A 19,066-nucleotide genomic window follows, 5' to 3' on the forward strand; every position below is an offset into this window, starting at 1 on the left:
CAAGGGCCATTAACGTTAAACACCAGTACCATTTAGAACAAAATTTCCCCTGAATCCCAGGATCAAAACTAAAACACACATACCTCATTTCCGCTAAAATTAAAATTAGAAAACTGTTTTAAACACACATATCAATAGTATCTGAAAAAAGTTTGTTTTTCTTTCTCGTTGTCTCCATTATTCGATTTCCTACAGAGGGATGGAGGACGGAAAGGTAGAAGACGAAAAATGGGGGTTATAAATAACACTGATGAAATGAAGGAGCATTGATCTAAACAGCAGTTAAGTGGTGGGTGGTCTGCAGAACACTTAATTGTCAGTCATGTGCCGCAGGTTCTACTGGCAGGCCCTGTGAGAGTCTCATTAGGAGCGTGGGGGTGCAAAATAAGCGACTATACTCACACACTGAGCCCTGCTGCTCCTCCAAGAAACGCTCCAACATCAGGCGAGCCAAGAGAGATGGAGACAGGTCTACCTGAGAAACAGGACAACATGAGAATACCTTATATAAATTACTTATAACATTTAATCTTTAAAAAAAAAAAGTAAAGAGTATAATTCTTTTTTTTTTTTTTAAGTAAAGAATAAATAAATGAAAAAATAAGTATATAAATTGACGTTGAAGTTATTACTTAAGTTTCCTTATACTATTCAATAATTTTTTTTACTATATATATATATATATATATATATGGCAGCACGGTGGCTCAGCACAGGTAGTGTCGCAATCACACAGCTCCAGGGACAATCACACAGCTCCTGGAAGTTGTGGGTTCGATTCCCGCTCCGAGTGACTGTCTGTGAGGAGTTGGTGTGTTCTTCCCGTGTCCGCGTGGGTTTCCTCTGGGTGCTCCGGTTTCCTCCCACAGTCCAAAAACACACATTGGTAGGTGGATTTGCGACTCAAAAAAGTGAATTGTGTGTGTGTGTTGCCCTGTGAAGGACTGGCGCCCCCTCCAAGGTGTATTCCCGCCTTGCGCCCAATGATTCCAGGTAGGCTCTGGACCCACCGCCACCCTGAACTGGATAAGCGGTTACAGATAATGAATGAATGTATATATATAAAGAATCTAAAGGAAAGATTGACATTTCGAAAAGTCATTTCGACAATAACTACCAAATTCATGTGATGAAACCTCGTTTAATGTACAAACACAGTATTGACAGATAACATAGAAAAAAAAAACCTCTTGACTAAATGCCTTCAATTGTTTCAATAAAAGAGTGAGAAACTACTGATATGATTATGCCTTTGGCTGTAACAGTTTGTGTTAGTCATCTTCTAGTCTTTCATCAGTCATTACTGGACATGGCTGGATATTTTTTAGATGGTGGAGTATTCTCAGTCCAGCGGTGGTGAAGCCAAATCTGATCACAATAAAACTATTTATGTTTTGTTTATTGCAGTTGTTTAATAGGAAGCTCGCTCGCCATTATAATAATTAAAAATAAATAAATACTGAGCAATTTTACAACACCTGATCCTCATTATTACATTTTGAATGTCATTAATAGGCCAGCTCAAGCCAAGAAGCCATGCAGTATAAGCTACAAACTTCAGATTCTAAAACTGCTAAAATACCAAAACAACCATAACAATCCAAACCCTTCCCTAAGAGAGTGCAAGACTTACTTATGAGACACTGCAGACAATAGTAAGGCTGGAGCTGATAGCAGGGCCTAGGAACCCTCTTTAACTAAAAGAAGGAAGGGAAGGACCAGTAGCAGTGCAGCTCTTTGAAGGTAAAAACACCTTGAAATGTGCGAGTGAGGGTTGGAAGATCAAGACAGAGCCTGACATGTAGTGCGGCACCTATGGCTCATTTTAAGCTCGTCTGTGAGTAGAGGCTGACACCAGTGGCAAGCCATTCATGCTTACTCCACCCTGCCTCATTCTCTTTCTCTCTCTCTCTCATCCTGTATCCCAAGCTGGGGTGGCAGATAATTAATGGGTTTCAATAACTTGTTTCTAGGAGTGCTTGGAGAATACAATGTAGCAGCAAAAATAATTAGTGCATAAAATCAGCTGGAGCAAACATATAGTACACACAAAAGAAACAAGGGCACAGTGTGAATTTGGTCAGAATAAGATGCGCTCAGGGAGGGTGGAAAAGAAAGATTACATTACAGGATGAACCCCCTTGCCTCTTTAGTTCATTAAACATCTTTGGTGTATTTGAGCCATTTTTCTCCCCTCTATTGTGAAACTTGGAAAAATCATTGCCGGAAAACATTCCTTCATCTTGTTAGCATAATTGGGGCTCAAAAAAGTGAATTCCTGCTCTGCTTATAGCACAATTGTAGCGTTTTATCTCCTCTGTGATCCTTCCTGGAGCTGCTTGAAGCGGTCCACACACAACACAAAGAGATTTACTGGCGGTGCTGTTTGTTAACATCTCCATAATTCTGCATAGAGAATGTAGCCTCAACAAAGACCAAACATGTCTATAATTATTACGGTAGTAAGAAGACAGTATTCATCTTCATTAGGAGGTTTGCTTTCTCCGAGTGCACTCTCGTCATTCTTAGCCTGCAGGTCTCTTGGCTTCCCTTCCCCATTATCTTTCTTTCTCTCTCACACACACACATTTAAATATTGCAGGATAAGGAGTGCATAGCCACTGCAGTAACCCACATCAGGACTGACACTTGAAAAATGGCAACATTACCAAAGGTGGGGCGGCCTGAATAAAAACTCCCTGATTAGTTCAGGTACTTGCATTCTCCTAATTTTCATATTAATCACAAGCCCATCTCCCTCTAATGCTGGACCCCAGCACTCACCTGCAACGTGTGAGTAACATTTACAGACCCCTGAACCACTCTTCAGATTCATCATCCACAAATGAACCCATGCCCCTTTGAGTGGGTGGGGGCCCTTGTAATGACCAGGATTAAAAATCAACCAAAGAGATATATAAATGTATCTCATGAATGTGTGTGTGTCTGTGTTGCCCTGTGACGGACTGGCGTCCCCTCCAGGGTGTATTCCCGCCTTGCGCCCGATGATTCCAGGTAGGCTCTGGACGCCCGCGACCCTAAATTGGATAAGCGGTTACAGATAATGGATGGATGGATGGATATATATCTCAAATGCCTTCTCAGTAAGCATGGCGCTTGTATAAACTTATATATAATCACAGAAAATAAACAATATAATAATATAAAACAAATAAGAAATACAAGGTGGTTTTCCTATAAAGTAGCACGTGTGAGTGAGTTTGAAGAACATTGTTTTGTTCAGATTCTCCTTGATTTTATGAATTTGTTAAATCAGCAGCACACATCATTACTAACCCGTACAACTAGGAATTGGATGATAACCTCAAATAAGACTCCACGAGGAGAGATTTGGAAAAAGTTAAACCAACACATTCACACACAGAGGATCACTCATTGGAATAATGTTATTATGGCTATAATGTTAAAAAACTTTACTGCTCAGATAAATAGCTTTTTAAATCTCTAAATGGTGCCTGGTGCCTAAAACGTTTGCACAGTACTGTATATATATATATATATATATATATATATATATATATATATATATATATATATATATATATATATATATATATATATATATATATATACCCATACTGTATTTTCAGTATTTTCAAGAGTGAGATAATTGAGCTCCAACATCTTCATGTAAATAATCCTAATTTTCAACAACTTTAATGGTGGTCCCCAAGATGGAAACACACTGAGAAATGAATATATTAATTTGCTGATGTGCAAGTAGTTTGTCTGAATACGTAATAGATTTGATCTGGAATCTGATTCTAAGTCTATGCCCAAAAAACAAAATAGATCGATTACACCAGATGAATAATGACGATTGCAAACAGACATTACTGATGCATGAGAACTACTCTAGTTTTAGACTTCCACTGGATGGATGACTAATCGTTTGTCAGTGCTTGGCCTGAGAATGAGACAAAATGTTCACCATATATTTCAGCAAGGCATATGCCGCACACATACTGATAAAAATCATGACTCAATCATTAGTTACATCATTAAATGCCATAATATATGCTCATAGCATATTCATGATTAAATCTGTTAATCGGCCTTTTAATCTTCATAATACTTTTTTTTTTAGTTCAAGTATACTTTTACAAGGGAAAACATTAAAGAATGTGCACTTTTTATTCAGAATTCATGCTTAACTTCTAATCAGATGGAGAAGGTAATTTGAGGCAAGATGTGATCATTAAAGAAAGGACATTAACTCTGTTCATTTTGATTCTCATTGTTATTATCAGAGTAAACATCAAATTCAAGGTTTTATGTGATGCATTTTAAGAGGTTGTGGCAATGGACAGGGTGGGAGAAGAGCACCGTTTAATGGGAGGCACCAAAGACACTGCAGGGCCCTTTCACTAGCCATTAAACCTTGAAAGTAACCCAATGTTAATTGTTAATTTGCTGACTGGCTGCAATGCACAGGAGACACTGGCTAGTCAGGAAGAAGGCTCATTCATTCTTATTAATGTGAAATGTGGGAACTTGCCCGTGTGTAACACTTTAATACTCACAGCATCAAACCATTTCCAGTACAAACACAAATGCACACGTACTGTACCTCCTCCAAATCATCGCAGTCCACGACTTACCATTAAGGGTTTATTTGTGTTGATTTGTAGTACTGAAATATAACCAAGTACAAGCATCATTGTGTATAATTTTACTGTCATTTTCAGTGATATGCAACTGAGAATTAATTAATGTTTTTAGCTGGAGAGCTGATCTGATATGTAAACAGGAGGCATAAATCCAGATATTAACAGTTGACCTTCACGTGTCAGTCATCTACTTTTTAAACAGATGCAAAAGCATTTATGAATGTCAATTATGATAATGACGCAAAAAGTATTTTTACATCTGTCTAAGGAGGATACAGCCTAATTGCATTAAATAATTGGTTAATAGATAGAACCATTTGCCCAATTTTCATAAGTACTAACAGGCAGGGGAAAAATTTAAAACAGCAATTTGGTCTTTGAAATGATGGAGCGTTCAGGGATAATTGTGTTTGTGCCAAAATTTGCCGCAGACCTGCCTGAGCACTTCAAAAGAAAAATAAATAGCTATAACACCGAGGGGAAGAAAATACACAAAGAGAAGATGGAAGGAAAGAAAGGAAAGAAAGAAAGGAAAAGAAAGGAGGGAGAGAAAGACTCTAGAGAGAGTTTAAGTCATTACCTCATTGGCCAACTCCAGCAGGACAGGGTCTGAAGGACGTTTCTTGGCTTCACTACGATACCTTCATTACAACAAAGAATAACGACCATGAAGAGAGTCAACAAACAAGAGGATAGAGGACAACAAGAACAGGCCAGCCAAGACATGTTGATGTCCCGGATGGCTTTGGCCTCTGCGGCATTTAGAACGCTTGGCGTGGTTAAAACAGTAGAGCTTTGAAACCTCAGACTGTCCTCAAACCAGACAAGCATGATCATTAACAAAAAAAAGGGTGACTCTGCCTCCTCCCCATCAGAAACCACAAAGCCTTCAAAGATCCCTTGCAGATAATCTATGAGGTTTGTTGTTACGTAAATGGATTACAAATGCATCATCCGGCTTCCATTCTGCAAAACAACACACTTAATAGGCTACACGAGGCTAATTGTGATATGCAAAAACACTCCCTTGCCTTCAGCCAGATCCTTTTGTTTTCTCCTGATTTGATTTTTCCCAAAAAAATTACATATAATAGGTCACCATACACCCAATCAAGGCAAATATCCAAGTGCACTATTTTTTTCAGTGGGGTTCTGTGCTTTTGTAGGCTTAGCAGGTGTGAGTGGGGATCTGGAAGGCCTGGTGATTTGTTTAGAGGAGATTATATCTGTCAGCAGGGCCCACCCACTCTCACACACTCATCTAGTTATTAGTTAGTAGAATGGACCGATTCTTACCTCTGGTAGTACTCTTCAACAACATCTGGTGCATGGTGTTTTGCAAGACTTCTTTTCATTCTCTTCTGAAAAATATAATGGTCATTTTTTACCAAAATATACAGTACCGACTGAACAGCCTCATCATCTGCCCTGGGTGCACACATGTAAGAGCAGACAAGATCAGACATTAAATATTAGTATATTTTGTAGGGGTTCAGTGTGTGTCATGGAAAAATTATTAATTTTTGACTCAAACCTCCAATTAACTTTATTGCAAGGAAACTGCAACCCTTTTCATCCTTCCCCTCTGAATTCATTTAAATATATTTGATTCAATTGCCATGTTAAAGAGGGTAGAGAAAGAGCTTTGCTTAAAAACAACGTATTTAAAAACTACAAAAAAAAAAAAAAAAAAAAAAAAAAAAAAGCAATTCCACAGGGACACAGCACTTGAGTGACACCTGTCAGAGGGATGATGAATGACTCCATTTTGTGCCTCTGCAGCCTTCTGCCACTCCCGGCAACGGCCATTTATCATCATCGGCTGTCAGCCGGGGAAAGCGGCAGTGACAGTGCGAGTCAGCAAACATTTAGCACACGGAGCCACACTACACGGGGAAATTATTATTGTCAGAATAATAATGGTTTAGCATAATTTATTACAGGTCCACCAAATAAGCAGGGGCTAGATGTTATTAGACAGATGGATGGGAAGGCTTGGCAGGATTCCACGGAGACTCAGGCAGGGCCCTCATCGTGCAAGTGGGGAGCAGGGAAGGAGGGGGGTATCCTCCAAACCAATCAGAAAGCTGGCAGTTCAATTACAAAGAAATAAGGGGACATTCATCATTCAATTAGGCACCTGTCAGGCCTCACAAAGGAAGAAAACTTCTAACCTGGTACTCCAGGGAGAAGATGCTCAGAAGAGTGGACTGCGAGTGACTGGAACAAATAAAAGAAGGACAAAGTTAATTACCAGAGTGCATTGCAGAGAGACAAAGAAAGAGAGCCGCTTCAAAGCTGAGGCCGGCTGCCCTGTAATCTAAAAGAACATGAAAACAAGTGTGGCAAAGTTGTTCCAGATGAACACCTCGGACAAAAGGTTCCTGCTGAGATGCTTCATGTGGGAAGGGGGGGGGTTGGGTTACGGAGAATCAGGTTGGTGTGAAATGAGAGAAAATAAAAGCACACCCACACTTCATATCACTGTCCTCCATATAACATCTGCCCATCTGCATCAGCCCATCCTATATATAACAAGCACAGAGAATTAAAATCAACAAGCCCTTCAGTAGAACTGAAGCCTTAACCAGGCAGACCACAATCAAAGCGCAATTAACAGGATGCAACCCCATTATCAAATAATACAGCTGTGTGTGAATGGGAGTGTTAGTGGTAGTGGAGTAAAAGAGGAATGTTTGCCACATTGCCAGCAATGGCATACGGGATATTCTGGAACATTCCCACTGCAACTGGTGGGCTTTGAAAATGGAAACTTTCACAGCAGGAAGCCGGGACTCCCAGGAGTCAGACGATTCCATGGGTTGCCATAAGCTACATTCATCTCCAGCTCCACTCAATGTCAAACACCTGGCAAGGGTGGGGGGTAAGACTGCTGTTCCACCGCTGCTGTCTCCTTCCAAATCCCTCAAACTAAACTCCAAAAATATTATAAGCAATGATATTGTTCTTTCATCCAAAAACGTATAAATAGAAAATGTAATCACACACAGGTACTGAAACAATGTCCAGTCTCATGTGGGCTTGTTCCCATGTAGTAACCTCAGTGTATGTGACTGTTAAATTTAATGGACTTCTCTTATAAGTCACCTGAGAACAGAATATAAATAAAGATGGGAAAGGTGGTCATTCCCATCAATCAGACCATGAAAACATCAGCAAATATTAAACAGAAGAGCATGTTTATATTTTTCTCATTATAGATTTTAAGAATATATATTATATATATATATATACATATATATATATATATATATATATATATATTAGTTGAAAATATACTGAAGAGGTTGAAAAGAAAACACAGGATGTAGCCCAGGACAGTGTCTCTGGTGTGTGCTTCAGCCATATGGCTGACCATCAACAACTCAGGCTGAACAAAGTTTCAGAGGGGGAAAAATAACATCTTTGTGAGCAAACCTCTAAGAAAAGAAGGCTGCCACGGCATTAATTTAAAATGATATGCACAGGCCAAAGGGTCACTGCAATTAAGTGGGCCATTAAACAGTCAACTGTCAACATGTGAACACTTAAGAAAAAAGAAAAAAAGAAAGTCCTCTACACTTCAGCCTTGCACCTGAACATTTTAACATTACCACACAATTCTCAGGCCTTGACCATCCCTTCTGCTGAGTCCAACATCTGTTAGGTTTTAAACGGATTACTCTCTATAATGATCATGATTACTCCCTAATTGCTAAATCTTTACCCTGTTAAGTTTAAAGGGAGGTAAACTGCCTTAAATATCTGTGGAAACATACCTGTTTCAAACAACAGGGGAAGAACTTTGATTTCTGCACTGTGTTTGCGCTTTAGCTTACAAACTATGAGCAAAACCCTCACCTAGTGGAGCTAATAGAGCACAGATAGGCACCATAGGTCTGATAGCCAGTTCAGGTCACTGTATTTTGTCTGAAAAGACTGTGAAGGCAAGGCTTATAATGTTCCCCTTTCTATCAAACAGACATTAAGATGAGCTTTTTACAGCCTTTGCCTTAATGCATATTCAACCTGGGTTCTCTGGTGCACTCTAATACTCTACACTGTCTGTAATAAAGTACAGAGCAACACAATGGGCTTTACATTAAAAAACATGATCTGATGTGAAAAAGCCCTGAACAAGACCATTATACTATACATTACACTGACACCACGTCTATTCCCCACTCTGCTTTACTAAACCAGTATTCAGGCTTTGACTCTTTGTTGGGGAGGATTATCCACAAATTGATGTGAGGCACTCCCAAAGCCCATGTCCACAAAGCCATTTCAAATGAAATTCAGAGCAGTTTCAGGAACTTTAGGAAAACTGGGTTTCAAATATATAGTAATAAGAGAATCAGATGCTCACTGATCACTCAACTCACGCAACGACTTTTCTCTTTTCACAATTTAATCAAAAGACCTTCTCTTGTTGTCTAAGAATGTTTACATGCAAAAAGCTGATAGTTTCCCTATTCATTTCCAAGCTCTACTCAAAGATATATATTATGTATCATTTCAATTCAACAAGTTCAGTGAAGACTTTGATCCTTTGAAATATTTAGATCAATAAAATAAATCAAGGAAACGTTTAAGCCTGTTTATTTACATTGTGTTGATTATGTAGTCTGGCAAGGTTTATTTTTGAAAGTTTTGTCTTTCTAAACCACTCTGTGCTGTTAAATTATACTTGGAAAGGCCAGCGGGAGGAGAGAATTACTCACAGTGTAGAAATTAGCCCTTTTTTATGGTCTACATAAATGAAGTTGGAGTCTGTATTAAAAGCAAAGTGCAAAAACAAACCTTCAAAACCATTACAAAAGTTTCTCTTAATACTTTAGTTTGGTAAATACCAAAAGCACACCTTAATTAAGTAAACCTATCAAACGTCGTATAAACCTGTAGAGTCTGCCAAAACCTGCATCCGTTCAAACACTGTTAACATGAGTGAAATGTAAGGGTATAAAAGTACAGGAACATCTAACGGAATAAAACTTTGGCTTCATTCTAGGTTTTTCTCCAAAAGAAAGGAAAGTAAACAGCCTTTAACTGAAATAACTTTAAATGATTAACATCATAACCCCCCACTGCATAGGTACAGTATATAACATGCTACGAATAAGACCTGAAGATAAAGCCTTTATCATGAGCTTGTTTCAAAAAGTTGTTATACAAAAAAGTTCTAATTCGTAACTAATAAAATGTTGAGCATCATAACAAAAGGAGTAGTGACATTTATTAGACTCATCACCCTTGCATCTATGGGCTTTAGATATCAGACTACAGGGCAGCTGCTGAATGCATGTAAACCTACATATATCCTAATTCTTGTCCTCTGTGCATCTGTATTTACAATAGGAATGTATGAAACTGGTCGAACTGAAGAGACGTACGGGCAGCTTAATTGCTGGTTCTCTAAACTGAAACAATTTGTATTTTTCTCTGCTGAGCCACTGGTAAATGGACATAAAGTTACAGAAAGAATGAGATCAGTGAACGGCAGAAGTCAGCAAGGGGTTTTGATTTAGCAAATTACCACATCTATAATGAAACTGTCCATTCATTTCAATTAGGCCAGCAGTTCTTGAAAAAAGAAAAAAAAATGTAAATGACTGCAATTTGAACAGTATGCTTACAACATGTAGGTAAAATCAGGAAAATACTTCACTGGAATAAGAATGAAGAGAGCTATTAGAAGGTCATAGAACAGTATTAAGCCTATTGCCTCTAGCCTATAATTTCAAACAGCGAAAAACAGAAGGTCTGCAATCAGAACAGTGCCTTGGAAATCATTCAGAACGTAATTACCCTTCTCTTCAACCTACGACATTCCATTAATATGCATGGGGCTGAAAATAGTATCGAAGCCAATTTGATTAAAATATCCCACTCAAACTGTTCCATGATGTCTACTTAACTCCACCATCAAGTGAACAAGTTAAACTACAGTGCTTTGCTCATGTTCGTAAACAGAACTGTGTTTTATATAATGTATATAGTGATTAAACAATGATTAATGCAGGCATCAAGAATATTTCCCTTTTTTACATTTTTCCATCAAAACCCTCGTAAACAGTAAATCCTTTATTTTCCTTTAGACTAATAATAAGAACAAATGAACAGAACATTTGAGGATGTTTTTAAATGATCCAATATGTTTTCATTTAAAAACGTACCCTTTTACAAACAATTAGTAATAAAAAATGGCAGCAATTAACCTAATGCAGGCCACCTGGCTAATGATATCTGTATCATATGTTTAGATGATAATTAGCATTAGCCACATCTCAGTAGTGTGGCACAGAACTTAACTGAAGCATAGCAAATATTGTTCCTAATGATTTTAAGACATGCTCCAGAAAGAAAACCCTCTTCTAGTATTGGCAAGGTCAGAATGAGTTAACGTGATGGTGACGTTTATGAGACTTTAAGAAATCTTGCTTGCACTTGATAACATTTTTAGTCAAAAGCCATTTTGAATAGGGAATGAACTGCAGGCCGCATATGATCCGCTTTGAAAAGCAGAGAGGAAAAGAGTGGGTGGACTGTTTCTCCTCAAGACTTTTAAGTGCTCTCCCTCTTGCTCTCTTACTTAAATCAATATTTTGCACCAGAGGAAAATACTTCTCTGGATTTGTTTTTGCTTCATGCGCGGCATATGTAAATGCCCCTAATTATACATGCTGATAAGAGCAGGCGAACATCTGTTTCAGCCCAAACAGCATCCACATGAAGAGAAAATGCACAACTGTGATAGATGTGACACACCAAAATGAAAATATAAACATGTATCATAGGCTGTGTTGTTACATTCAATACCTTTCAAAAGGAAAGAAAAGTTTGCAAAAATGAGAGTTTGTTTATTTCATGCATCTCTATATTATAATCTATTTACTCTAAATATATTTTATTATATCATGATTTGCATTTTAATAATCAGGCAGGTGTTAATATAATACGTTATAATACCACAACAAGCTATTTATGGTTCAAAATATATTTGTCACAATGGAAAAAAGTGTTATGGTTTATTATTATATTTTTATGTTGTTTTTGAAGAAAAAATCCCTTCAGATTTTCTGTCTTTAAAAAAAATCCTTCCCTTATGTACACAGCAGTCTTTAATATATGGAACCCTTTTTGCCCAGTTACATAATTGGTTGAAGTTGAACAACCAGCAGCTAAATGTAATTGTTGTATTCATCAAATGAAAATCTAACCTGAAATAAGGCATGTTTACTTACGTTTTACTGAAAATCCTTAAAGAACAAATAAACTAAATCTACCCTGTTAATATATCCGTTAACTATATAAAAGTGATAATGAGAATAAATCTTACATTCAGCTATGGGAAATGTTTCAGGTTCTAGCAACCTGTAATAACGGAATTGAGTCCCCATTTTCACAAAGATCAAAGTAATAACTATTTCCAGACATTATATATTCAGTTGCTGTCCTCAGGAAATGCTGATCCTAACAGCACAGAGAACAGCAGCTAACGCCTCTTAATCCAGAAGCTAACCGCCATCTTCCAGCACGCTTCTCGGTGACTCTTTGCTGCTTTGTAAAGGCGTGTATAGGTCTATAATGTGCCTTAGAGGCCTGCATGCCATCAGTGGCTCTGTAACAGTCACAAAAACTACACTATCTCAGCCGTAATTATGATCAGCTCTGAAAGGTAAGGGTATTTATTTGTTATGGTGCCAGCACATGTTACAATTTATATGGTATGAGTATTTTGTTACATCAAAATCATTATCATTACATTGTCTACAAAATCTCATGTAATGTGGAAAACTTTGCCCCAATTACTCATCAGGAAATGAGTGTTCCTTAGTCTGACAAGAAAGCACACTAAGGTGACCAAACGCCTACTCCCTAAAGCGCAGACACACCACTTGTACCTTTCTGGGCAACTAGTTTCATTCCTCTTCTACAACTGATCCCAGCATCCTAACTGATCCTCAAGCAAAAAACCCATACAGCAGCTGTCCAACCGTACCACACTCAGAAGATCACATTTGCATTGCATTGAGTAAAAGAAAGTGCAGCATTTCACTTACTGCGCTGGTCATTGCATAGAACAATAATTATGCCAAAACTAATTACGCCAAAATCTGTACACATGAAAAAGTTTACTGAGAGACAGCCATTTTAAGACGCCTTTCAGCAGATGCTTTACAGTTTAATGTACTTATCTAGGCAAAGAATAACAGGGCACTGTATCTAAGAAGGAAGTATTTCATTCCAGTTCTACCGAATCAACTGAGATCCAGACATACTCTTGTAAACTAAGCGAAATGTCTTTTTCGAGTATAGCCTCTTTTTTTTTATCCTTTGGCTTTCTTCCTCGTGCCTGTTCAACGCCTGACCATATAAACAATCCCAGTTCTGTGATTAGGCCTTCCGTATCCCTGACAGCACAGTGCTTGGCTGGCCAGGGCAAAGCCACAAGCCCTAGCTGCCAGCTCCACTTTTTGTTTGTGCTGCACGCCAGAGACATGCGGTCTTCCACGGGAGGGATGCCTGGGCCCTAGGCAGCAGCTCTGGGAGCCAGACTGGCTACTGGCTAATGTCATCACCACATCTTTACTCCACTGACTGAGCAATAGCATTGTAGTCAAAACAGTGACACTGCCACTGAAAAACTTCCATCAAAATAACAAATAGATAAAAGGTAAAGCATAGGTTCCACTTAAAAACTTACTCTCAGTTGTTGTACACACACATCTTCTGAGCTAGAGACAAGAGGGTGGTGGTGGGTGATGATAAAAATAGAAAAACATTTTATACATTTTCAGCATGCATGAGATTACTGAGAGTAGTGAACATATAATTCAGTAATATTGGATTAACAGGCATGTAATAGAGAGATAAACACCATAACTGCAATAAATAATCAATGAGCAGCCCCTTTGCTTCAAACCCCAGCTTGAACATTACCATTGAAAACAAAGTGTCTGCAGCCAAGAAAATCAGCATATCAATGGCACATGCCACAACAACACTGGCCTTCGGTTTACTCCAAAGATCACGCTAGATAAACCCCAAATAACAGAGAAATTAACAAATGCTTGACATTTGCTCAACATCCATTATTCTGACACTTCTTCAGAATTTCAAAAGGCTGAGTGCATGCTTAATCAACATTCATATTCCCCAAGCGAGCCACTGGCACCATATTGCAGCCCGCCTCAGTGCTGATGAAAACGGCACATTAGGGCCCGTTTTGAAAACGTTCAGGGTCTCTGCAGGGACGTTTGTGTGTGTGTGTGTGTGTGTGTGTGAGAAAAAGAGAGAGACCGCACACATTCTCTTTAAAACGCATCCAAGACGGAAGCATCTGCACAGATCCATTCTCTCCACACTTCACCCGGCCTGCTCTCCAAACTCGACAGACATATGCAAAATGAGCTGAATGGCATTATAAAGAGGGAGTAATCATTACACCCAAATTCATTCATAGTGCTGTGCAGAGGGCCGATGGAGGCCTCCCTCTCCTGGGACAAAGACCGGGGGGAATGACAGTGGTCCCACATGATCCCCAAGTCAGCCAGGCAAGGTCTCAGAGAGCCTGCTTTAATTTCCAATTCTAATATGAAGTGGGGAAAGAGAAAGGGCCCAGGACTGATGTCACATCCCGCCACTGGCCCATCACGCCCCCCGCTCCAGTCTCATTGTAGTGGGGGCGCAGACACTAGGCAGGACAGGCCGTCCAGGCAGGAGGTGTGCTGGATTTGCATGTCCCTCCATTGTGAGCAGGGGGAAAAGTGACAGCACCGTGTCCAATTCTTTTCCCTTCAGAACAGCTCGAGCCCGGCAGGAGAGGCCAGGCTGACAGATGACTCCCAACATCTGTGTTACGTGAGCGATACAGATGAGGGACTTTGCATCCCCCTCGCAGCCAAACTCATAACCCACTAGACAAAGCTCAGTGGAAATCAACTTTAAAATGACCAGTACCAGCATCCTGGTTTCAAGGAGGTTTATCGTTGTTCATTCATTGGTACATTCATATTTCCCCCATAACCACCATGTGTGTTATACTGGTGTGTAGCAATTAGTGTTCTCTTTAGAAGCTCATGTGGTTTAAATCTGCTTACATTTTTTTTAAAACTTGGCACATAAAGAAAATCTAAATCCAAGAAAATCTGTAATGTCAAAGTTTTAGTTTTAGGCTGAATGTGAAGCAAAATCTTTATTTTTGAATCAATTTCTGCTTATTTTTAGGCTAAAAATTGAAAATTAAATGTACTGTAGCAAATTGCAAGTTGGAAATTCTAATGTTTGTAAGACTAAATATCCCAATAAAAATATTAACATTAAATAATGCTTTACATAATTACAAGGAGGAGGATCAATTTCTGAGGGCTGAAAACTTGAAACCAATTATAATGCATTTTTTCTTCAAGAGAGAATGCAGTGGGTTCTCAGAACAGCAAAAATAATCATGAAAGTAGGGGATGAGAATTTCTTTTATTAACTCAATGTGGACAAATATTACATACTGGTTCAGCATGGACAGGGGGTGGCAGACCAGGGGATTGGAGTGATTCTCAGATAGGATTCTGCATGCATGGCATTCCCAGCAGGGACAGTCTGTATGAGGGCCGATGAAGGACAGAACTCCTTGTTCCCTAGACCCCAAAAACACAGGCAGCCTGCCTGTCTCCACTGCAACATTGACTAAGGCCGTGGGCTTTCAGGCACAGACGAGGGGGCTGCTAGGCAGTGTGAGTGGGGGTGTGTGTGTAGGGGGGGGTGTGGGGTGGGGGGGACTGCTGTGCCTCAACGCATGCTAAGAGATGATGGATGGCCTAGTCGATATGTTATGTCTTAAGAGCCTGATTTCCTGCCAGTCCAATCACTAACCCTCCAGAGTCCGGCTCAGCTGATTGGACAAGCAGAATAATTCTGCAGGCTGTGAAAACACTACCGCCAAGCCCGTCTGTCAGGTTCTTAGACGCCGTTCAGGTTTTTAAAACCAGGGCCTTACTGAGATTCTTTACTCCCAGGAAATATATACAACAATACCAAGAAGAATCCAAACTGCTAAAACAAGCATTTGTCGCCATGTACAATTCTTCACTTGGATTTGTTTGCGTTTGTTGTTTTTTATTTTTTTTCCCTTTTTATTTTTTTAAAAACAATCATAAGGAAAAATGTTGCAGAAATATCTAGCACAGTATACTTTAGAACAACTGTCTTATGCAGAGATTTATTATTTTAAAAAACAACAACAACAACAAAAAAGGCCAAGTTTAATCCATGAAAATTAGGTCATACATCAGGGTAGTCCATGAGGACAATGGGATATAAAGAAGTGGCTGGGGATCAGCCTAGCACATATCATATTCTATAAAACGCTGACGCCAATAACAAAGGCATGTTCAAGGTAGGCTGTGTATCCCTTAGGGACCCAGTGCCTTATTCTAGCAGTGATTACAGCACTATGAAACTAGGAAGCTCCCAATTCATGTGAGTCTCTAACTGACCTCTAAAGGAACAGGGGCTGCCTCAGTGGCCTTGGGGGATTACATGTGTTACATTCAATAAAGAGCAGTTCCTCATTGTCAAGGGGACACACAAACAAAGCCATTAACCTCAGCTTATACAAAGCATCCACAATATAAATACTATGTATAAAAAAATACATATACAACAAAGCAATACAGAGGTTTCAGTGTCACACTCTGAGACAAGATGAACATTATAAATTGATCAATGAGAGCATTTCTGATGATATATATATATAAAAAAATCCACATACAACAATAGAAGCCCATGACTATAATATAATAGGATCATGCTAATACAACAGATATTAGGTACGTATGCTCTTGTTATTCTGTCCTGAACATGATCTGCAATATATAATTTTAAGGAATTATGCTTTTTCATGTGCAGATAAGTAAATTAATTTATATTCTCAGAAATTTATCAAGGATAAGAAATATATACACTTTACAATTCATAAACTTTTGGTTGTGTGTGACCATGTTTCAGACCTTCAGTAGCTTCACTATGTAAATACATAATTAACAGTAATTAATATTCTGGAATTATATATATTTTTTGAAAAACTGAAAGTACAAACAAACAAAGAAAAACAAACATATATCTTTCTACTATAAAAATAATGAATTATTATGTAACAGTGTACTGCAATATGCATCAATAGATTATTATGATGGCTGATGCCAAGGTTAGATAGAATATTTTTAAATCTCCCTTAATATAGTGAGAAGGCATTTTTTTTTAGTAATAAATGTAGGCTCTCTAACATTCCCTACCCCTGAGAAACAAATGTCTAGCTAGCATTACATCACACAGTGTGTGCGCTACTTAAAATCAGATATGTTACAGGAGTAGATTGAATCTATTCACTGTTCCTCTACAACACATAATCCAGCATTTTAAACATTATGTCAGAAAAAGATACCAGTAGATATTTAGGTGGAAGGCAAAAAGGGAATACCACAGCTGGGAACATTGTAAAGGCATTAATTTAGTTTGGTCATAATGTGGGAATTTCCCCATTGTATTTAAGTCAGAGTATTATAACATGAATGTATACAGAAAAATAGAAACTGTTGAATCATTTATACATATCATTATCTTTTAGGTCCAGATTTTAGACTACATAAAATCTTTGTTGGGCTTCTGGGTGTAGAAAACTAAAACATTGAAAATGGTGAAGAGGATTGAACTGTTTCACAGGGTAAATTTATAAATGAGTTCTTTCTGCTACAGACACCAATAATCTGTTATAGACAGTGATATGCATTCAAATAGATATCCATAAAATACTAAGAGCTGATGTAAAGCATAATTAGTTGGATGGGGGAACCATGCAAAGAATTATACTCCCATGATCAGTAAGTAAACTCAAATTAGAAGTACAATCATTTACCAATCCTCAATATTCACTCTGCCTTTTTTCCAAGCACATTCATTAAATAGTGTTTTGTTTTTTTACATAGCAATAATGTGGTCTGTCTGTCAAGGCTGGCACATACCTGTCATGGTGTGCAATCATTTGTTCCCAATTAGATAAATAAATGCACAGAAGTGTGTATGAACTGTCAGTATAAAAGAAGCTGACAAAATAGAAAAATACTAAATTATAATTGTTGTGTTCTAAGCATACAGAAATGATTAGGTGGTCTGTATCTTGGAGGGTAAAGAATCTGAGGCTAGAACTACAGAATGTGCGATGCTCTGAGTTTTTCTAATGAGAAACTGTCATGTGAGCTCCATGGAGTGGTCAAGGGCCTTGTGGATCTTCTTGTTACTGGAAAGTGCAATGAAGCATCATTTGGGATGATTTAGTGTTTACACACTTCTGAAACTAGGAAGGACCATACTGTGCAAAAACAAAAAAACCTGCCAGATTTGACGTTACCCAGGCTGATGGAACAGATCTGAATTGCTCATATTTTTGTACATAGATACAACAGACAATAAGCAAAGGAATCTAACACTTCAGCTGAGTGACTGGTGGCAGACATGCAAAATCATATAGTGCCATTACCAATATCCACTTCCCAGATCTTTGGGCCTTTCACAGAAAAATAATTAACATTTACAATCAGTTGCAGTTCAACACTTCAAAAATTTGATATGATAAAAGACAAATAGTAAGTCTTTATCCAAGATCTTTTTCAGCATACAACATTCCACTGAGAAGTTATTTCTTCAGCAACAGAAATGTGGCACTAACTTTGTAAAATAGTAATGCCATGAAAAATATACAAATTTATATGAAGTTCAGAAAATAAAAAGAAACCAAAAAACACACATATACACCATGACATATGAAGAATATGCCTTTATCGTCATCAATAACATTACTAAGGGCAATAATGTTAATAAAAGAAAATAAGGGCAGCTTTGAAGGAGTTATCAGAGACAGCTGGAATGTCTAGTCAGTGTTTGTGGATAAGAAGAGCACAGATTACTTGGGGAAATGCACTGTGGAGTTGCCATTGTGATTGTTGGTGATGTAGCATGTACAGTTCACGTGGAACTGGTGACACTGAGCATGCAGTGTGTTCACTAACGGTGCCAGTGGGGCTAGGTACAGCGTTAGTCACCAAGGGGACAGTGTGGATTTACAGTTGCTGCTGGTAAAGGGTAAGGTAGGACTGTAAACCTGGCTTGGAGGGGGGAGGGTCTGGGACATCAGACTTCACTGTTGAGCCTTCTGGAGGTGTTGTGGGCTTAATTCAGCGAAACACCAACGAGAGGAGGTGCCCACCTGATGACCACTGTGACGAGCTAATGATACAGTCTTACCTTGCATATGATTATACAAAAAACCTAATACTAATACTAGCCAGCGTCCCAGAGCGGGAGGCTTGACGCACAATCACATCACCGAATATAAACTGAGAGGGGCGGAAAAAGGGAGACCCAAAAAAAAAAAAAAAATT

At 38.5% G+C, this 19,066-nt stretch overlaps 1 protein-coding gene across 2 annotated transcripts in view; it reads right to left on the minus strand.

Annotated features, from left to right (window-relative positions):
* Nucleotides 1-19,066, minus strand: part of cdin1 (CDAN1 interacting nuclease 1) — a 64,509-nt gene that overhangs the window by 42,668 nt on the left and 2,775 nt on the right. The window contains exons 3-6 of one of the 2 annotated variants that reach the window (XM_066680141.1): nt 6,806-6,851; nt 5,928-5,992; nt 5,212-5,272; nt 403-475 (exon numbers count right to left, since the gene is read on the minus strand). In XM_066680141.1, coding sequence (XP_066536238.1) covers nt 403-475; nt 5,212-5,272; nt 5,928-5,992; nt 6,806-6,851 — 245 coding nt within the window. The remainder of the gene's footprint in view (nt 1-402; nt 476-5,211; nt 5,273-5,927; nt 5,993-6,805; nt 6,852-19,066) is intronic. The other variant, XM_066680142.1, reaches the window with a different exon arrangement.

Source organism: Hoplias malabaricus, chromosome 1 (assembly GCF_029633855.1).
Source record: "Hoplias malabaricus isolate fHopMal1 chromosome 1, fHopMal1.hap1, whole genome shotgun sequence".
In the NCBI taxonomy this organism is placed as follows: domain Eukaryota; kingdom Metazoa; phylum Chordata; class Actinopteri; order Characiformes; family Erythrinidae; genus Hoplias; species Hoplias malabaricus.